General features: G+C 40.1%; 1 protein-coding gene across 10 annotated transcripts in view; it reads left to right on the top strand.

The window, feature by feature from the left end:
* ATP8B4 (ATPase phospholipid transporting 8B4 (putative)) overlaps positions 1-21,199 on the top strand; it is a 265,509-nt gene that overhangs the window by 133,378 nt on the left and 110,932 nt on the right. For all 10 annotated transcript variants that reach the window (XM_073800972.1, XM_073800975.1, XM_073800971.1 and 7 more), the window contains 3 exons: positions 3,737-3,807; positions 8,962-9,044; positions 19,635-19,793. In XM_073800972.1, the coding sequence (XP_073657073.1) occupies positions 3,737-3,807; positions 8,962-9,044; positions 19,635-19,793 (313 nt within the window). The remainder of the gene's footprint in view (positions 1-3,736; positions 3,808-8,961; positions 9,045-19,634; positions 19,794-21,199) is intronic.

Below are 21,199 nucleotides of genomic sequence, written 5' to 3'. Positions count from 1 at the left end.
TCCCAATATTCTTTTACCATTGTAGTTTTGGTTTTTGAACACCAACGAAGTGAGATGCTGTCTGTTTTTCATAGTTGTATTCCGGTGATTTTGTAGCCAACCAGTGGAAAGAGCATACATTTGGGGATCAGAGTTCCGAGCTCTAGCTTTGCCCTTTAACCTCCATGTGGCCCTGAATATGGCCTTATATTGCTTGGAGTCTTGGGATCCTGTATTAGATGTGATGAAACTTTCACCATGACTTTGTAAAGGGTATGGACATTACATGGGTTAATTTAGCTCATCTAGTGGTTGTGAGACCAGAAATTACCTTCCCAGGTTTCTTATACACACAACGGGAACAATATTATCCCCTAATGGGGCTGTTGAGAGAATAAAGGGACGCAATTATGTGAGAGTGTTTTGTAAACCCTTAGAGAACTCTACAGCTTTCAGGTGTTATAATCACTTGAGGTTTTGCTTCATTTGTTCTTTAGTTCAACAAACATTAATCATGCCTAGTAAATCTAGGAGTCCAGTGTCATTGGCGCCTAGAACTCAAAGATGTTCAAGGTTTTCAAGGTTCCTCTGGCTGGTATATTTTTTTCAGGTTTCCGTGAAGCCCCTGCTTGGGCTTTTTGTTACCTGTGGAAGGTGGGAGAAGAAACATTGTGTTGAAAAACATTCCTTAATTCTTGGGAGACATAGCTGAGCCTTTCCTGGAAGGGCGTGGGGAAAAGGCACCAGTAATTGACAGCAGAAAGTACAAATGGGGGTCTAAGGAAGATGGGTATGGTTGGAATTAACTGCTGCCTGGACCCCCCGTGAGTTCCAATAATCACACCTTCCCTTCCCCGTGCTGCATTCCTGCTAACGCCTCTGCCTGCGGAGACCTGCCCTCCATTCCATCCAGAATATTCCATTAGGCCCTTCCTCAACTACCAACCCGACGTACTCCCTTTCTCATTTGCATTCCTCCCACAGCACTTTGTTAATAAGACACTTAGAACCCTTGTCATATTCTGCCTTTACTAAACTATAAAATTCTTGAAGGTAAGAAGCTTTTATTTAATTTAGTACTCCTGGCAGTAAATGCCTTAGATTGCCTAGATTCACATCCTGGTGCCCTACTTACTATGTGGCCGCAAACAAGTTACTGAACCTCTCTGAGTCTCACTTTGTTTATCTGTAAAGTGGAGAAAACAAGACGTACACTTAGGACTTCTTTGAGTTAAATAAAATATTGCATGTAAGGCTATTGGCACAGTGCCAGACACATAGTAAATCCCCACCAAATTTTGGCTACTGGTATTATAAACACCTACAGCTCAAACACCAGTTTCTGGATCGACTAGGAATTGGGTCCCTGAGAGATACTAAAGGGATCAGCTTAAAGAGGACTGACTTGAGGCTCACAGAGTCATGGGGTTTGTTGGGCCCGAAGACCACCCTTGTGTTGCTCCACTCCCTTCCCAGAACCTCTGACCAAAGGGCAACCCAGGACTAACAGGGCTGTTACTACAGCTCTCTTGCTCTTCCTTTCCAGAATGACTGCTGAGTGCACGTGGAAATAGGACAGCATGATGATGAGTGAGCTGGTCACTTATTCCACTGGATGCCCCTATGGTTCTGCCCCTTCACACTTCCTCCTCAACTAATGAATTTAAAAAACTTGAAGGGAGAAGTTAGCAAAAGGAAAGACCAAGGCTCAGCAGTGGGGCAGGGAGAACAGAGGAAGAATGAGGGGAGGCAGGACAGAGATCAGGGAGTGGGAAAACAGGAGGAAGGTTCAGAGGACATAGAGAAAGGTGACAATGGAGGTGACAGGAGGAGGCGGGGAAGGTAGAAGACAGGAAGGTAGAAGTCCCAGGTCCCCAGGGGTTAGAACAGGAAGAGTTAGCTCAGAACCCGTGGGGTTTACAGTTCTCAGTTCATGCCTCTAGGAAGTTGAGTCACTGCTTAGGAAAGAATCTGGTCAGAAGGTGGCAGTGGTGACTCAGTCACATGTTCTGAGCCAACTGTGGCCAACAATTCCTCCCTTTGTTTATCAAAAATATGTCTTGAGGCAGCTGAGCTCAAAATTAAACTGTAACAAGAAAAAAGTAATGATTCTTACTAGGCAGAGTTTTGAAGAAAAGCAACTCTAGGTACAAATGGATATCTTTCTCTAAACTTCACAACTATTTCAATCACAGATGATAGAATTAGAGAATTGTGGATTATTTTTGAAATGATCCTGTTAAACTTGGGGAAGAGACCCATAGGCCGAAGAGCATGAAGCTCTACTGCTATTGTGCCTTGTGCCTTTATTCATTGAAATTTAAATGTGAGAAATAAAATCAAGGTAAATTTTCATAACATTTTTCCACTTTAAACTCAAGATGGGTAATTTTTGGCTCAAGAGTGGCATACACTCTTCACATGTTCTCTTCAGAGCAGGTTTGCTCAGGTCACATTGTGAGAAGTCAGAAAATAAATAACTTCTGCCTTGACAGGCGTCTCTGGCTTTTTCATCCAGAGTTGAGGTGGAGCCTTGATAGTGCAAACCCATTTATTCGGTTAGGGGTTGTCACTGAGTTGCTTTTTAGTTCTGTTTTATTACAACTTAGACAAAACTATACCCCCTCCCCCCCACATGCACCTACACCACGCCTATTTTTGAGGTGAAAATTTAAAAGCTTGAGACAATGAAATCAGTGGATTGATTCTAAATTTAACCTCCAAGGTTTGAGAATGGAACAATTCAAATATTTAAAAAACAAAGATAAGAAACGTTTACAGTTTTGGAATGCCAGTTGTACATTTAGACAGAGCTAAAAAATTGTTAGGCTAATATGTCAAAATAAATTGCTAGAATTTTAGTCAGTTCTTTTTAGACATGTAAAACCTTCAGAATTTCATAAAAACCCTCATTTAAAAATCAGTTTTGAAATTTCAAATAAACAATTTCCCAATGTAGAAAGCTACCAGAATTCTAAAACTGAATTGTGATGGGTCATTTCCAAAACACAAATGGATGGCCGAATAGAATAATTTATCTCTGTGAAAGACCAGCTTCCCACCTCTGAATGTTTTCTGTTTACCATGTTTTCTATTCTATCCTGCCCTCTTGCTTAGCCCCTGCTTTTCTTCTCTTTCCCTTTTCTTACATGCCACCATCTTTTTATTTTCTCTTGCTTATGTTTTAATCTTTTTCCTTTAATCCTTTTCTCTTTTAAAAATTTCCTTGCCTCTCTTATTTTTTCTATTGTTTTCAGTTTCCTCCATCCTGCTTTACTTTTGTCTTTCCCCATCTTCTTTCCCTGCCTCAGCTCTTAACTGATAACCACGGAATTAAAGTATGTGCATATAAGTATTTCCAGTTATCTTATTTATTGGGGAAAGTTTTATATTTCCCATTAGTAATTATCAAAGAAAGAAAATAGAATTTTATGTATTTCTATGAGATATATACATTTTATATAGAAATATATAAAAATTTAAACATTTCTATTAAAAAAATAAAGTGGCTATTACTTTATATGCTATCTCTCCCCTTGCTTATGTTCTGATGGTCAAGGGCGTGCAAACCAGGAACAAGGAAGTGGAGGGTGGCTTTGATTCAGGGCATATGGTAGAGAGGTGGAACAGAACTTCACCTCTCACTTTTTTTCTAAGGCTCTAATGGCTCATTAGTAGTGGAGGGATGATACAATGTAGAAGGCTTTCAATCAATCTTCCCTTTTCAAGTATTCTTTATCCTGGTTTTTCAAAATAGGCTGATCTGCTTCTCCTATCAAGTAGTGAGCCACATGGCCTCTGTTATATTGAAACTGCTGAGCTTGATGGGTAAGTTATTAAGGTCAAAATAATTATTTAGATTGGCTTTCAATTTATTTAAGAGTAATAGCTTTAGACAGCCGCATAGCACAGGGAGATCAGTTCGGTGCTTTGTGACCACCTAGAGGGGTGGGATAGGGAGGGTGGGAGGGAGGGAGATGCAAGAGGGAAGAGATATGGGGATATATGTATATGTATAACTGATTCACTTTGTTATAAAGCAGAAACTAACACACCATTGTAAAGCAGTTATACTCCAATAAAGATGCTAAAAAAAAAAGTGTAATAGCTTTAGAAACAGAACCTAACTTAAACCTTATTCTTAGATGTGGTATATGTATACAATGGAATATTACTCAGCCATAAAAAAGAACAAAATAATGCCATTTGTAGCAACATGGATGGACCTAGAGATTATCATACTAAGTGAAGTAAGTCAGACAGAGAAAGACAAGTACCATAAGATATTGCTTATACGTGGAATCTAAAAAAAAATGATACAAAAGGACTTATTTCAAAGCATAGACTCACAGACATAGAAAACAAATTTATGGTTACCAAAGGGAAGGGGGGAGGGATAAATTAGGGATTTGAGATTAACAGATACACACTACTATATATAAAATAGATAAACAACAACAAGGACCTACTTTATAACACAGGGAACTATATTCAATATCTTGTAATAACCTATAATGGAAAAGAATCTGAAAAAGAATATATATATGTGTGTGTGTGTGTGTGTGTATATATATATATATATATATATATATATATATATAACTGAAGAACTTTTCTGTACACCTGAAATATTGTAAATGAACTCTATTTCAATCAAAAAAAAAATCTTAAAAGGCCCTAATGCTTCATTTTATTTTCTTGGAAGAAATAAGACTCTAAATTGCAAAGTCCATTTGCTAATTACTTTGCAGATCTTGTGAAACCTCTGTTTTTTCTCTTAAATTTATTTCTTTCAGAAACAGCTAGCTAAACATATATACGTAAATAGCTTTACACAGGGACTTTTCACTGAGATTCCCTGGAAGGGTTTTCTGTTTGTTTGTTTGTTTTTAATTTCAAGTGATTATCTAAGGAAAATGAGAGGAGTGACAATCAAGATCCCTTGAAGAGGGCTTCCCTGGTGGCGGAGTGATTGAGAGTCTGCCTGCCAATGCAGGGGACATGGGTTCGTGCCCCGGTCCGGGAGGATCCCACATGCCGCGGAGCGGCTGGGAAAAGATCCCTTGAAGAAAGAGGACTGATGTTACTTTTGAAGGCAACTTTTGGAACTGGGTCAAATGAAGATGTAGAGAGATAAGAGAGAAATGGAGTAGGATGCAGTTTTGACATGGATGCTAATTTGGAATTTAGTTATGGACTGTATAGTAATTCTGTTTCAGTGGATTCAGTTTGTCTGTCTGACATCAAAATATTTATTGAATGCTTACATTTTAAAGATACTATATGTGTGCTTTAGATGAATGTCATCATTTAATCCTAACGTAGGTACTATATAAGCCCTGTTGTACAGGTGAGAAAATGAAGGCTTAGAGAGATGAAAGAATTTGTCCCAGACTTCTAGAGAGTGAAGCCAGGACTCAAACCTGGCAGCTGACAAAAGAGCCCATGGTTTTAGCCACTGCTTTCAAAATAAATGCTGTATTGAGCTATCCAAATAGAGTTCAGCCTGTATGATCTTACCCTTGGTCTGGGCAGAAGCTAAAATAGTGCTAAGAGGGAAATTTATAGCCATATATGTATACACTTGAAAAGAGAAAAAGCCTCCAATCAATGATCTAATCTTCCATCTCATGAACCTAGAAAATAGCAAAATAAACTCAAATCAAGCAGAAGGGAGGAGATAAAGAGTGGAAACCAATGAATTTGAAAATAGAAAAACAATAGAGAAAAGTCAATGAAACAGAGAGCTAGTTCTTTGAAAACATCAATAAAATAAACAAACTTTTAAGAAGACAGGGAAAGAAAAAAAGAGAGAAGACCCAAGTTAACAATATCATGAATGAACCAGGGGATATTATGACAGATCCTGAAGTCATCAAAAGGATATGGAAATACTACAAACCACTCTATATGCATTAATTTAACAAAGTAGATAAAATGGACCACTTCATCGGAAAACAAACTATCAGAACCCATCCAATATGAAATGGATAATTTGAATAGCCCTGTAGCTATTAAGGAAACTGAATTCAAATGTAAAATATAAAACTATAGGGGCTTCCCTGGTGGCGCAGTGGTTGAGAGTCCGCCTGCCGATGCAGGGGACACGGGTTCGTGCCCCGGTCCGGGAAGATCCCACATGCTGCGGAGTGGCTGGGCCTGTGAGCCATGGCCGCTGAGCCTGAGCGTCTGGAGCCTGTGCTCCGCAACGGGAAAGGCCACAACAGTGAGAGGCCCGCGTACCACAAAAAAACAAAACCAAACAAAACTATAAAACCTTTAGAGAAAAACATAGTAGAAAATCTTCAAGATTTAGGGCTAGTCAAAGAGTTCTTAGATTTGATCCCAAAAGCGTAATACATAAAAGGAAAATTTGACAAACTGGAATTCATCAAATTAAAATTTTTTTCTGTGCAAAAGACCCTGTTAAGAGGGTGAAAAAATAAGCTACAGACTAGGAGAAAATATTTGCAACCTATCTACCTGGCAAAGGACTTGTATCTTGAAAATATTAAAAATCCTCAAAACCCCACAGTAAAAAAACTAAACAATCCAGTTAGAAAATTGGCAAATGACATGAAGGGACATTTCATTAAAGATGATGTACAGATGGCAAATAAGCACACGAAAAGATGTTCAACAACATTAGCCATTAAGGATATTAAAATTAGAACCACAATGACATATCACTTCCCACCTATCAGAATAACTAAAAGAAAAAATAGTGAGAACTCTAAATGCTGGCAAGGATGTTGGGAAACAGGGTCACTCACACATCGCTGATGGGAATGTAAAATGCTACAATCGCTCTGGAAAACAGTTTGGCAGTTTCTTAAAATACTAAACATGTAACTACCATATCACCCAGCAGTGTCATTCCCAGACATTTATCCCAGAGGAATGACATATGTTTACACAAAAACTTATATACAAATGTTTGGGGCAGCTTTATTTGTAATATCCAAACACTAGAAACAACTTATATGTTCTTCAGCAGGTGAGTGGTTGAACAAACTGTGGTATATCCATATCATGCAATATTACTGAGCAATAAAAAGGAATGAACTGTTGATACACGCGACAACCTGGATGAATCTTCACAGAATCATTTTGAGTGGACAAAAGCCAATCCCAAAGGGTCACATACTGTATTATTTCATTTATATAACATCACTATAAAATTAGAGTAGTGGACAGCAGATTAGGGATGGCTGGGAGTTAAAGATGGGTTTCAGGAGGCAGGGAAGTGAGTGTGTCCATAAAGGGAGACTGAAGGAATCCTTGTGGTGATTGGAATGTTCTGGATCTTGACTGTCAATGTCAGTATCCTGCTCATGATATTGTGATATAGTTTTGCAAGATGGTACCAGAGGGGAAATTGAGTAAAGGGTACAAAGGATCTTTCTGTATTGTTTCTTATGCTGAAAATCATTTTGAAGTTTATCAAGATATTGAGGCAGATTAAGGAAGAGTATGAAGGTAGTAATCAGGAGTTTTGGAAAAGAAATTTTTTTTTTATCAGTAAGGTCTATGTGTGATTATTCTTCCCCTTTAGCTTCCACATCTGAAGGTGGAAGTGAGCTGGTACAGAGAATCCTGAGGAAGTAACTTAACATGATGATGATGAACTTTGATGAGTGACGGGATTTATGGTCATGGAACGAGGGCTGTCTGGTCCAGCTGGTGTGACTGACTGTTTCAATTATTTGAAAAGTCGTTTAAATGACCCAACTCATTTCGGTCCTTTAACCTCAACACCACTGTCTCACTCTTTTCCATCAAGCCCAGCTCAATATCTGCCTCAATTATGAAGTTATTCTTGACTATTTCAATCCCTACACATCTCTGCCTCCTACGAATTGATAGATTTAGATCAATAAGGTTACTTTCACACAAAGACATTTCAATTATACATTCAACTTAATATTTCATGCAGAAAGGTGTTTCACCAATGGGCATTCCTTGGGTTGGGTATATATTGTCGTAACATGATTGTGAAGCTCACTCGTGGGAAGTTTAGATTAAATGCAGTCTCAGGTACCTGCTCAGTTCTCTAAATTCAATTATTTCATGGTTTGGCATGTGCTTCTAAAAGGCAATATTTGCTTTTTTACCTACCACTTGTTTCCTGCAAGAGGACAGTAACCTTTAGTGGCTGCATTGAGGTTCATGAGTGACTATGGTATATATTCAATCAATATTTGTTGACTGAATTAGCCCACTACTAAACATCCCATAAAGGTAGAACTCTGACAGATGATCTTAAGTTACGGTAGAAGAGAATTAGGTTGAACTCAGTGAGGAAACTGGCATTGCAAACTCTTTAAACACAAGACTTTAGTGATGGTCATAGAATCTTCACTGCTGATCATTTCACGAATACCAGAGAGCCATCTGTCCAGTGTATATGTGGTCTTGCCTGGAAGAAGATGACCAGCTCACTGTGATCTACTTAGTTCTTGTCTAGTTGTGTGATTCTAGACTTATGGGATTCTTGGCTTGACTCTCCAAGAAAAAGAAAGCTGTATTCCTTTTCCCATTTGAATTTCAGCTACTGTGAAATTAGCCATGACCATCTCTTACAAGTAAAACTCCTACATAGATAGCAGACTCTGGAGTGATACTGGCCTCCTTTATTTGGCAACTGTGTTCCCATTCCTAATGTGTTTTGTAACTCATGCATGATGTCTAAGTAGGTTTGAATGAAAGCATATTTATTACATCCTCTGTTTTTTCAAATAGCAAAACAGATTACTCTGTTGTTACACAGATGTGCCGTGGGTGGAATGCCAGCTCTTAGGAGCCTGCAAAGCCCTGTCCATTTTCCCGAGGTAGTGTGGGAGGTGTGAATGACATTCAGAGGGAGAGGGAGTGTTGGATTTTGCATGTGCTGAGATTGCTGAAGTGTCCCTGATGGCTTTGTGTAAGATGCTGTTGGGCTGTTCCATTTAAAAGTTCATGCCGTGTCAATTAATTTCACAGGGAAACGAACCTTAAAGTGCGCCATGCGCTATCAGTTACCTCAGAACTTGGAGCAGATATTAGCAGACTTGCAAAGTTTGATGGTAAGTGTTTAAAACTGACAAACAAAAATCTCAAAAAGCTTTTGTAACAAAGCAATGTAACAAACTAATTATATGAAATTCAATTTATGTTTCTTTTTATTTGGTGGAAAGACATAAAATTCTCCAGGCATCAAAGCCTGTAATCTCTTCTCACACTAAAGAGTAAAAGTGTTTGACTCTTTTACTCTCCAAGGGGAGAATGGCTTTATCAGTTCATCGTTCCTTTCATCCTTGTTTCCTCTTCTCTAGATCTCGTTCTCTCTAGTCCCACAATACTCTTCACTTACCTGACCTAGATCTCCTTGGAGCCTTATGCAGACATGCTGAGGATGAATACAGGCCACACTCATATTTCTAGCTTTAACCAGCCATCCATTCTCTGGCTCCACAACAAAGGCCAAACACTAGACTGCAGACTTCATGAAGACAGTAATCCTGCCTCATATATTTCTGTGTCCTTCAGAGTGCCTGGTGTAATGTCTTAAAGATAGCAGGTGTTCTAGAAGAATATTCTGATTTATTAATCAGTTGGTCAGCTGTTGCCCTTTATTTTAGACCATGGTTTTGCTATCACCATCTTCGCATCATTCAACCCAGTCCCCTGCTCCTCAGCATGGTCTCTCTTGCCTGTTCTACTCCAGCTGTGTTTTTCTTTTCTGTTAAAGCTGTTGCAGATAAACAGAATCCTTCGAGTCAAAGCAGAGAGCCATTAATGGTAGGATTCTAGGCACCCTGACAGACTGTGGGAGAATCTTTGGGTCTTTCGGGCGCCCCTCAGTGGTTTCTTGCTTTACACACTTATAGGTCTGGCCTTGAATATCAGTATTTCCATATAGACTGGTTTTATTTATTAACAAATATTTATGAGTTTCAGGCTATCTTTCAAAATGTTTTCTTTGGAGTCCACTAAAGGAAAATGTGGACAAGGGTCTTAGCATGATCCCATGAGTTAGAGCACAGGCAAATTTAATTTTAAAGTTTCTCAGTGGACAGCTTAGAGTTTATACTGCCTGTGCTTTGCATTTGCTTGTAAACTCCCTCTGATTCTGTTAATATTTTAGTCTTTCTTAAATGAGTGGTGTTATAGAAAACGTTTATAGAAAACAAATTGTTCCTCCAGTGTGAGATTTAAGTCAAGGGAATAACCAGGAAACTGAATGGCCCAAGAAATATTTTGATTAGATTAAAACAAATTACACATTTTCTACTAAGTAATTTTTTCAATGAAATGTTACTGTTACATGAATCCAAGAAAAGTAAATTGTGCTCATGAATCAAAATACTTTCTTAAAATATGTCATAGAATATTTATGGAGTCCTAAAAGGGCAAAAGCTAAATGTAATTTACTCATTTCTTTCCTGGCAGGATTGTACCTTTACACCTCTGTCAGTTTATAAGGAGGTAAAAATTCATGGCTTTTTGCTTACTTTACCATCAAAAAGAAGAAAATGATGTTATAATTACCAGTTCATTTTCTTCCACAGATACTGGTACAGATAGCCTACACTATGACTCAGTTACAAACAACCCTGAAATCGTAGTGACATAAACAGTTGAAGTTTATTTCTTCCTCATGTCACATCTGATGCAGGTTGGGTGGCCTTCTTCATCTTGTAGCCGTGATGCCTAGACTAATTGCCTTTAAGGTGAGCATGTCACAGTAAGGATGAGATGAAAGAGACAAACTGACTTTCAACTGCTCTTCCTCTCACGTTTCGTTGGCCAGCGTGGGTCACATGGGCCTGACCTAACTGCAAGGGAGGCTGGGAAATAACGAGTATGGATATTTGTTGAGTACTGTCTCTACCACACGCATCCTCTGACCATAGGTCAGTTCCAGGGTAGTGTATAAAGGGCCAGGCTGGATTAGGTAGACTTTTTTTTTTTTTTTTTTTTTTTTTTTTTCGGTACGCGGGCCTCTCACTGTTGTGGCCTCTCCCGTTGCGGAGCACAGGCGCTCCGGACGCGCAGGCTCAGCGGCCATAGCTCACAGGCCCAGCCGCTCCGCGGCATGTGGGATCCTCCCGGACTGGGGCACGAACCCGTGTCCCCTGCATCGGCAGGCGGACTCTCAACCACTGCGCCACCAGGGAAGCCCTAGGTAGACTTCTTACTTGGAACTGCAGGAATGGGGCCAAGAATCCTCCTCAGCATGACTCCTTATAGTCTTAGTCCCCCCTTCCCTGCTTGACTTCTTCTTCTCATAGCACTTATCACCATCTGGCCTCCTCTACAAACTGCTTATTTTCTGTTTATTATTATTGTCGATCGCTACCTGCTGCCATGTAAGCTGCACAGGGATCTTCGTTTTGCTCACTGATATATGCCAAGTCCCTAGAACAAAGCTCAAAAAATACTTGCTGAATGCATGAATAAATGGTCACAGGTGCCAGAGAACGGGGGAAAGGATCAGCCTCAGGCCGCAGAGAGACTTGATAGAGCAAAGGAGTGGCCTAAGGTAAGGGATTGAGAGTGGAGTGTGAAACGATGGGGTGAGGAGGAGGCTTCCTGATGGGAACTTGTAAGACAAAGCAAGGGTGTTGGGTCCCCTTCTGCTGGAGGGCAGTGGCTAGGAGAGGGGTCATCTGGTGGTTTTACAATGTCTTGTCTTCAGAATCTTTCCTCCAAACACAATTTAACACAAAAATCCCAAATTTAAACCAATACACGTGGTGCTGCTTGGGCTGAAACAGGAAAATACCTAAAATAATTCCTTTATCACAGATGGGATAACAGGTCCTGAGAGGTCAGAGGATTTGCATATATATATAAATAGTCTTTTGTTAATGCTTCATAAACTTTATTTTAAAAGTGTATTAATAATTATTACTTAATAGTTGTGGCCTGTTCACATAGCACAGATAATTCACCAAATCTCCAACATATAATCGTTTTCCCAAATAAAGGCAACACAGGCCTCTCTTTTCTCTCATTTATACGTAAATTGTGGTCACTTTTCAGAGAACACGTAATACCAAATTTTTGAGGCTAGTACGCTTCTGGGCTAAATACCAGATTTCTGCTAAAGTTACTCTTTCATTCTTAAATCTTGGGTTGAATTTCAATCTACCTTAAAGTTCAAGGCAATTTGATGTTCCGTGGGTTTAGCCATATTAAAATATGATTTCTTGGGCTTCCCTGGTGGCGCAGTGGTTGAGAGTCTGCCTGCGGATGCAGGGGACACGGGTTCGTGCCCCGGTCTGGGAAGATCCCACATGCCGCGGAGCGGCTGGGCCCGTGAGCCATGGCCACTGAGCCTGCGTGTCTGGAGCCTGTGCTCCGCAACGGGAGAGGCCACAACAGTGAGAGGCCCGCGTACCGCAAAAAAAATAAATAAATAAATAAATAATATATATATATATATGATGTTTCCAAGAAAGCATTTGAAAATGAACGGAGGGATTAGGGGGAAATACTGTAAATTAGATCCAATATACAAATTAGATTTCCCCTGTTGGCAGCCAAATTTAAAGACGAAGAGAGTGATGCAAGATGTGGAAAAGTTTTTGAAAGAGTTGGAACAGTTAACAAACCCCAAATCCTTCCCACAATTGCTTTTGCTTTCTTATAACCTTCAACTTTTCCTTCATTTCCTTTTCTCCAAGCCCTAGTTTTAAGTTCAGTCTCTCCCTGCCTCTGTGACACACACATTCACACACCATATACTATATACACACATTCCTCTAATGACCCCATTTCACCATTTTTCTTTCCTCTGTTTTTGCATTATTTCTAACTATTCTCTTTACATCTTCCTCTTTCACTCTTTATTTTAGTTTACTTATCTCCTCTACCCACATTGTCTCTTTTTCTGTTATTTTTTATCTTTTCTGTTTTCATCACTCTCTCTCTATTAATTAGTTTATTAAGTTTATTCATTAAGCACCCCTAAGGACAAGATGCAATACAAAGTATGTAGAATTATAACACATCTTCACATGTATTATCAAGGTTCTGTTGATCCTTTTACTCCTCCAGTCTTCTTCTATCCCCTCTTTTATGTCTCCTCTGTTAACCTTTGTCATAATGGGGTATCAGTAGATTTCAAATTTTCTTCTGGTGACTAAAAAAAGATTTCCTTGAATCATGGGAATTAAAACCAGATATTGCATCTTTTAGCTTAAATTAAAAGTATGATATCAGCACTGTGTACACTTGGAAATGCCCTGCCTGTCTATGGCAAGGTCTAATAGATGAGACATGTGTGAGGCATGCCCTTTCTGTCTGTGCTAAGAATATCTTTTAGCTTGTGACTTCTGGGAAGATCTGGGTATGGTCTTATTTTTGCTTCTAGTTACCATGTGGTTTTTCTTCTGAGATTTGTCAAAATACTTTCTTAACCCCAAACTACAGTTTTTTGTCCTTGTGTCATAAGGACATATCACATCTTCTAAGTAGCTGAAGACCTGAGTTTCCCAGTCCTAACACTAGAGAAGTCCCCACTGGGAACTCCAAACTGGGGACAAGACCAAGAGTCAAAACTGAGATGGGTAGGGCTCCAGGATGTCTCTTGTAAGTCTCCCCGCCTCCCCACTTTTGCTCTTAAACCCAAGGACAGTGTCTTGTTGGTGGCCTCTTTAGGCATGGCATGAGCTTTTATTTTTTTTTTTAAAGATTGTCACTTCAGACTACTTTTTTTTTTTAAAAAAATTATCTATTTATTTTTGGCTGCGTTGGGTCTTCGTTGCTGCACGCAGGCTTTTCTCTGGTTGCGGCGAGCGGGGGCTACCTACTCTTGGTTGCGGTGCAAGGGCTTCTCGTTGCAGAGGCTTCTCTTGTTGCGGAGCATGGGCTCTAGGCGCACGGGCTTCAGCAGTTGTGGCTGGAGGGCTCTAGAGCACAGGCTTAGTAGTTGTGGCGCACGGGCTTAGTTGCTCCGTGGCATGTGGGATCTTCCCGGACCAGGGCTTGAACCCATGTCCCCTGCATCGGCAGGTGGATTCTTAACCACTGCGCCACCAGAGCAGCCCAGGCATGGCATGAGCTTTCATTCATTCTTTTCTTTCTTTTATCCATTCACTCAGTCACCTGTTCATTTATCCACTAAATGTATATTTAACACAATGGCAAGGGGATACAGTGTTTAGTAAGCCTGGGGATACAGTGGTTAATAGGTCAGATGCAGGCCTTGCTTTCATAGCACTTATAGCCCAGGGGAGAAGACAGACTTGAACAAGAGCTCATTCCCAAAGAAGCCTTTAATTAGATAAAAGTCCTAAAGTTCTCAGGCCCTACACATGATGTTGACACATGAACAAGTACTCACTATGTACCAGGCACCATGCTAAGTAATTGCACATATTATCTTACTAAATCCTTACAGGCCTGGGAGGAAGAGATTATTATTACTTCCAACTTATGGGCAAGGAATTTGAATCCCAGATAAATTGAATAACTTTCCCAAGGTCCCAGGGTTACTAAGTGGAGGAGTTAGAATATGAACCTAGGACTGCTGGCAAAGCCTAGTCTATGAAAGGGCATGAGAGGCTCTAAACTGCAAACAGAAAGGCAGCATGGGAGAGTCAGGGGAATCAGCATGACTGCTTAGCTCCTGATCAGGGTAAGATACACATTTCAAGAATATTTTAAACCTGAAAATGCAAAATGAATTTCCAGAGATCAAGTCCATCCAGGACTCAGATGACATCATCATGTTTTTAAAAAGTAGCAAATGTTCTCAGTGCTCTTGAATGTCAGGATCCCCGAGAAGAGCTCATAGGAGAGCTGGCCAAACATAGAGACCAGCACATGCAAGACAGAGGTGGGTTTTGGTAGGTAAATCCATTTATTTGAAAAGTTCTCATATAAATATTTTTATACATTTTAAACATCAGAAAAAAATTGATATGTAGTCTGTTGAATTTTATAAAAAAAGATACATAACTTGACTTAAAATTATAACAAGTATAAAAATAGAGTGGATCTTGATTTTTCATGTTGAAGTCTTACAGGAATTGACAAGATTTACAAATAATAACTGGAAATAGTTTCAATTATACATTTGTAAACTGGTCATGCTTATGCCTTGGGGAAAGCCACGGATGTAAATTGTCCAAATGTGCTTAAGACTCTTTTGCATATTGTTACTGGCTGGACTAAGGTCTGTTTTTTTGCAAATATGACAAGTTTACATATTTTGTATGACTGTTAATACTGAGTTTCGAACCAGGGAAAGGTTGACTCTTTTTTTTTTTTTTTTTTTGCGGTACGCGGGCCTCTTACTGTTGTGGCCTCTTCCATTGCGGAGCACAGGCTCCGGACGCACAGGCTCAGCGGCCATGGGTCTAGCCACTCCGCGGTATGTGGGATCTTCCCGGACCGGGGCACGAACCCGTGTCCCCTGCATCGGCAGGAGGACTCTCAACCACTGTGCCACCAGGGAAGCCCCCTTGGTTGACTCTTTATTTCAGGAATCTTTGTGTGTTTTTGTGAGCCTTTCTAAAGAAGAGCATGTGTGTAATTAAAACACAGAAAAACAAGCATCTCTTTTTGGTTAAAAAAACAAACAAGCACACAGAAAGGCTTGGTTAGCATCTTGTGACTTTTTAAACTTATCAGATATGTTTCCTATTCACCTGGACAGAAGCACAGCCTAACAGCAAAGCCGATGTGACTGTGTAAGGCATAGATGCCTTGTGAAGACAAGGAGGAATAACTCTACTCTTTACTGCTGGTGTTGATGTGGCCATTATGGTGGTGATGATGGGTGGCTAAGGCTTAATAGTTGAAGAATAATGAGGTTTTAGAAAATGGGAAGGTGACATTCTTCTTTCTAAGAAAAAATAAATATTTATCACAATCATCAGGGCAACAGTAGGGGGCAGTCTTCTAAACGCTAAGAAGCTCTTGGCTGGAGAAACTCTTGAACAGCAGTGATGATGTCTTATTTATTTATTTTTAAATTTACCTGTTTATTTATTTATTTATTTTTGGCTGCGTTGGGTCTCCATTGCTGCACGCCGGCTTTCTCTAGTTGCGGCGAACAGGGGCTACTCTTCGTTGCGGTATGTTGTGGTGCATGGACTTCTCATTGCGGTGGCTTCTCTTGTTGTGGAGCAGGGGCTCTAGGCATGCGGGCTTCAGTAGTTGTGGCTCGTGGGATCAGTAGTTGTGGCACGCAAGCTCTAGAGCACAGGCTCAGTAGTTGTGGTACACAGGCTTAGTTGCTCTGCGGCATGTGGGATCTCCTTGGACCAGGGATCGAACCCGTGTCCCCTGCATTGACAGGCAAATTCTTAACTATTGCGCCACCAGGGAAGTCCCAGGATGTCTTATTCAATAGGTAATTGTCTTAGGGAAGAGTTGTAGCGCAGATAATCAAGAAGCATTGCTAATAATAATATCCATAAAGAAATAAAGCCAACTGCTCTGGAAAAATCTTGAAGTATTGGGTACTGAATTCCATTTTCATGATAAACTATAGATTTCCACTTTAAGATAAACACTTTAGTTTGAGAAGGTTATTAGGATGGTAATTAACCAACAATCCAGCTGACTAAATTTAGAATGCCGGCAGGGTTCGGAGTGAAATCTTGTGGATTTTGTTCGGTATGGCCTAGAGTATTTCTGTGTGATTGCAAACTGGATGAATTGCTATCTGCTTACACGTCTGTTATCTTCAGAGAAGCAAACAACTGTGACTAGCTAGTTTCATTATATTTATACTTCATTATTGACATGATTTTTTTCCCAGTTATTTTCTTGCTCATTAAAGATGACTTTGTTCTCTAAACATGTGTTCAGTGAATAATTATGTGAGAAACAATGCTATTTTTCCTAAACTGTTTTCTCATCCATTGTCATCTGACTGTTTACTGCCTCTTAACTCTTTGACACAATTAGCAAAGGGAAGAAAGGTCCTACAGTTTTTCTCTAGTCCTTATTTTGCTTTATGAGAGGAATATAGTTTTGATTCCTTCTGATGTGCTTTAAGTTGCCCACCTTGTTTTCAGATCTATTTGTATCCCTTCAGAGTTAGGACAACCTAAGTCCCCCATTGTGGCTGGGCGATTAGGTCTTCCAATCCCCTTTATCATATTACCATAGAAATATACCACTTCTTTCATTCATCTTAGATCTACTCTAATACTTATATCATCTCCCAGTCTCTCTTTAAAACCATCTTTCCATCCATTTCCCCAGCAAGTATTTATTAAGATCCTATTATGGAGCCAGTATGATGGGTTATGGGGATATAGACGTGAATCCAGTGCTCCCTTCGAAGAAACCTGCTCACCCCTTTTGGAAAGAGGCAGAAGAGACATTGGGAAGCTTGTGTTTTGTGCTAACAGGACTAAAAGGGGGAAGTTGAGCACTTCTAAAGTTAAAAAAAAAAGTAGTTTGGCTTTGTTCTTGCCACTTTGTTTTGACTAGGCCCTGTATTTAGTATGTATTTAAATCACTGGGCCCACACTCTTCCAGAAGGGCTGAATTGGAGTTTGGCTTCCAAAAACTGAGGCAGAGCCCCTTGGCCTTACTGCCTGTTTCTGTCTAGAACCACACCCTTGGTGTCAGGCCAGAAGTGGATGAGTCTTGGGGCCAGGGAGGAGCGAGCCAACATGTTCAAGGCTGTATTTGCCTCCATGTCAGTCTTTGCTTACGACAATAAAAATGATCAAATGAGCCTGTTTTTTATATTCCTGTTGGCAGGAACTGTGTATCATGTTGTTTTTGCCCAAAGCACTTTTTTTTTTTTTTTTTTAGTGGCCAAGTTTGAAGCCTGAGAAATTGAGTCTTGGGTCAAGAATTTGGAATAAGCTTTGAGGGTTGCTGTCGACCCATAATTTTATGTAGGTTTTGCTGGTGACACCCAATTCAGGGTTCTACAGAATTCAGGAATGTATATTATTGGTCAAGAAAAAAAGATACTGAATTCTTAGAGTTTAGAAAAAGTCTTCTCTTCTACAATGTAATTGTCTAAACAACTTGGGCCAGTTGAAATCAGTTTTCATTTACTTTTCAATATCTGTGATATATGCTGTAATGGGAGCAAACAAGGACTTGGCCACTTCCCTTCGTATAAAAAGTGACATTGTACAGGTTATTTAGCCTCATCCAAATCCTCCTGCCAGCACGCTCACAGTTAGCAGTGGATGTCTGGGAAGAAGCCAGTGTGTGTCCCAATTGGGGGTGTTCAGGCAGCGACACTTTTATGATACTGGAGAAAGGTAGATGGAGTTGGAAAAGCAGCCCGGAGCCCTCGAGTCTCTCATTCCTTCCAGACTCTTGTTTTTGTTTTTTCAAGCAAGGTCTATGAATATTAGTAATCTGGTTGGTTAGGAGTGATCAGGCCATGTGAAAACTGGCTGCTGTCACCTCGGTCCATGAGTTTTAAAAGGAAAAGGTATCATCCTACTAAGGAAGGGAGCCCATCTAAGAAGGCTCTAGGTTCAGGAGGTGTTTGTTAGGGGTGTAACAGTGCAATACAAGGTTCTGTAGGCCTGGCTGGCCTCTCTTCCCTTCAGTCAATGCTGAAAATGTGCTTCCTTTTTTCATTTTCCAAATGACACTTTTTATGTTGCAATCTACCCTTTTGGCTTCTGATTAAATAAATGTATTTTTATTGTTTTCAAGAGAGAATTTTGTAGACACTAATCTTACCCCTGGCTGGCTTGAACCCTGTTTGGATCTACCCTCAATCTCCTTTTTCATTCCTTCCCTCTCTCTTTTTCTTCCTCTCTCTCTCTGTCTTTCAAATCTTTATACTCATAACTTATAAAAAGTTAACCCCAACCGTTTGCAATGCAAATGTACTTGAATCTAATAGATATATTTTGTGACAGGGTCCATGAAAGATTATTTCTGGTTTGTTTTTCTATCAAGAGAACCCTCACCCTAAAAGTGTATTTCCTTATTGAAATAATGGAACGAATTGGTTCATTGATTTAGAATGGGCATGCCCTTAGTTTGGAATGGGCTTGGTATTAAAAAAAACTAGAAACATCTTCTGGACAGTTTGGGGCAAGTTATATGGTGCCTCTGAGAGCCCCCAGATCTCTGAATCTAATCAAGATAAGAAGCATAGAACAGCTGAAAGGAATCACACGCATTCTCAGGCACATGTGGCAAACAAGACCCAGGTTTCTTGGGGGTGGAATATAGTAGGAACCCCGAAATTCTGATTATCAGCCTAGAAAGACCCAGTTAACTTTGGTTGTGAAACTGGAAGTATGCCACCTTAACCTGTGTGAAAGTTACATTAAATAAAAAGACATGAAATAAGAAAAACTTTTAGGATCATCCCTGCTTTATCTTTTCAAAAATCATTTGTTACAAACCAAACGTAGAGATTAGTGATTTTTTTTTCTTTTTAGAGGCATAAACATCCCATGGCTCTTGAGGTTTCTGTTCTTATTTGGACAGTGCAGAAAATTATGTTTCAAAATATCTGATGGATTTCCATCTTTGTACCCCTCCCAGATGATTTTTCCTAGCACAGCCTAGGATATATGTACATATGTGTATATATAACTCTGTGCTGTCCAAAAGAGAAGGAAAATGTACTGTATGTTGGGTGCTAAAGCAGTACTGTGGACCTCTAAAGAGAGTTTGAGGTGAGTCATAAAGATGTTTGTTTTTGTATTTTACAGGGATTGTTGTCTGTGAGGCGCCTAACAACAAACTAGATAAATTCACCGGAGTCCTCTCTTGGAAGGGCAGCAAACACTCCCTCAACAATGAGAAGATAATCCTGAGGGGCTGTGTCCTGAGAAATACCAGCTGGTGTTTTGGAATGGTTATTTTTGCAGGTACAGAAAACTCTCCAGGGTCTGTTATGGGAGAGCTCTTCCTGAGATCTGCGTGAGCACAGTCTGCGGCTCTCCAGGTTGGATGAGCACGGTGCTTTTATTGCGTGCAAGGTGCCCTTCTGGGTTAACTGCAGAGTGCAGGGCACCAGGGTAAGACACCGCTGCTCTGGAAATAGTTTGTGTGGCCCCACTCTGCAAGGAAACACTGACATCATGAACTTATTCTTAAGAGTGCATGGGCCTTAATTACTCAGATGCTAGATACCTACTGTTTTGTTTTTTTTTTTTTTGGATAGATTTTTATTGGAGTATAATTGCTTCACAATACTGTGTTAGTTTCTGTTGTATAGCAAAGTGAATCAGCCATATGCATACACATGTCCCCATATCCCCTCCCACTTGAGCCTCCTTCCCACCCTCCCTATCCCACCCCTCTAGGTCATCGCAAAGCACCGAGCTGATCTCCCTGTGCTATGCAGCTGCTTCCCACTAGCTATTTTACACTTGGTAGTGTATGTATGTCGCTACTCTCACTTCGCCCCAGCTTCCCCCTCCCTGCCCCGTGTCCTCAAGTCCATTCTCTATGTCTACGTCTTTATTCCTGCCCTGCCAGTAGGTTCATCAGTACCATTTTTATTTTTTTTTAGATTCCATATATATGTGTTAGCATACAGCATTTGTTTTTCTCTTTCTGACTTGGTTCACCCTGTATGACAGACTCTAGGTCCATCCACCTCACTACAAATAACTCAATTTCGTTTCTTTTTATGGCTGAGTAATATTCCATTGTATGTATGTGCCACATCTTCTTTATCCATTCATCTGTTGATAGACATTTAGGTTACTTCCATGTCCTGGCTATTAATTCAAAAAGAGACATGTACCACAATGTTCATTGTAGCACTATTTATGATGCCTGTTGTTTAATTTCTCATTCTCTAACCCCGTCTCAATCATCCCCATCATTATATGTATTAATCAGCCTGCCTTTAAAGTGGAGAATGAGCATGAAAGAAAGCCCCAGCTCTGCTGTTAATTTTGTAGTTTGCCAAGTTCAAGCAATCCTTTTGGAAAAGCCTTCTTAGAGATCCTGCAGTTATTTCTGTGTCTATTTCAGAGCTTCTTCTACTATTCGTCAGCAGGTCCTGGAAAGACTGTGCATGCTGGAGGTGGGGATGGGACTTGGGGGAGGGAGGGGAGTGCCTCTTCCTCTGCCTGCTGCCACTTTTCCTGTCTCTACTTTGTCTCTAAGGGCCCAAGATGGCACCTCTCCTGCTAAGGAAGCTTACAGTAGCACCATTTCGTAAAGCCTCTCAAATTTCACTCATGGCTTCAATTGCCAGTCCTTGATTTTTTAAAAATCCTGTTTATTGTGACACCAAATTAAGATGTGTTTTGGGCCCATT

This window comes from Tursiops truncatus, chromosome 2 (genome assembly GCF_011762595.2).
Source record: "Tursiops truncatus isolate mTurTru1 chromosome 2, mTurTru1.mat.Y, whole genome shotgun sequence".
Classification (NCBI taxonomy): domain Eukaryota; kingdom Metazoa; phylum Chordata; class Mammalia; order Artiodactyla; family Delphinidae; genus Tursiops; species Tursiops truncatus.
This window is presented reverse-complemented; position numbering and strand designations above follow the sequence as displayed.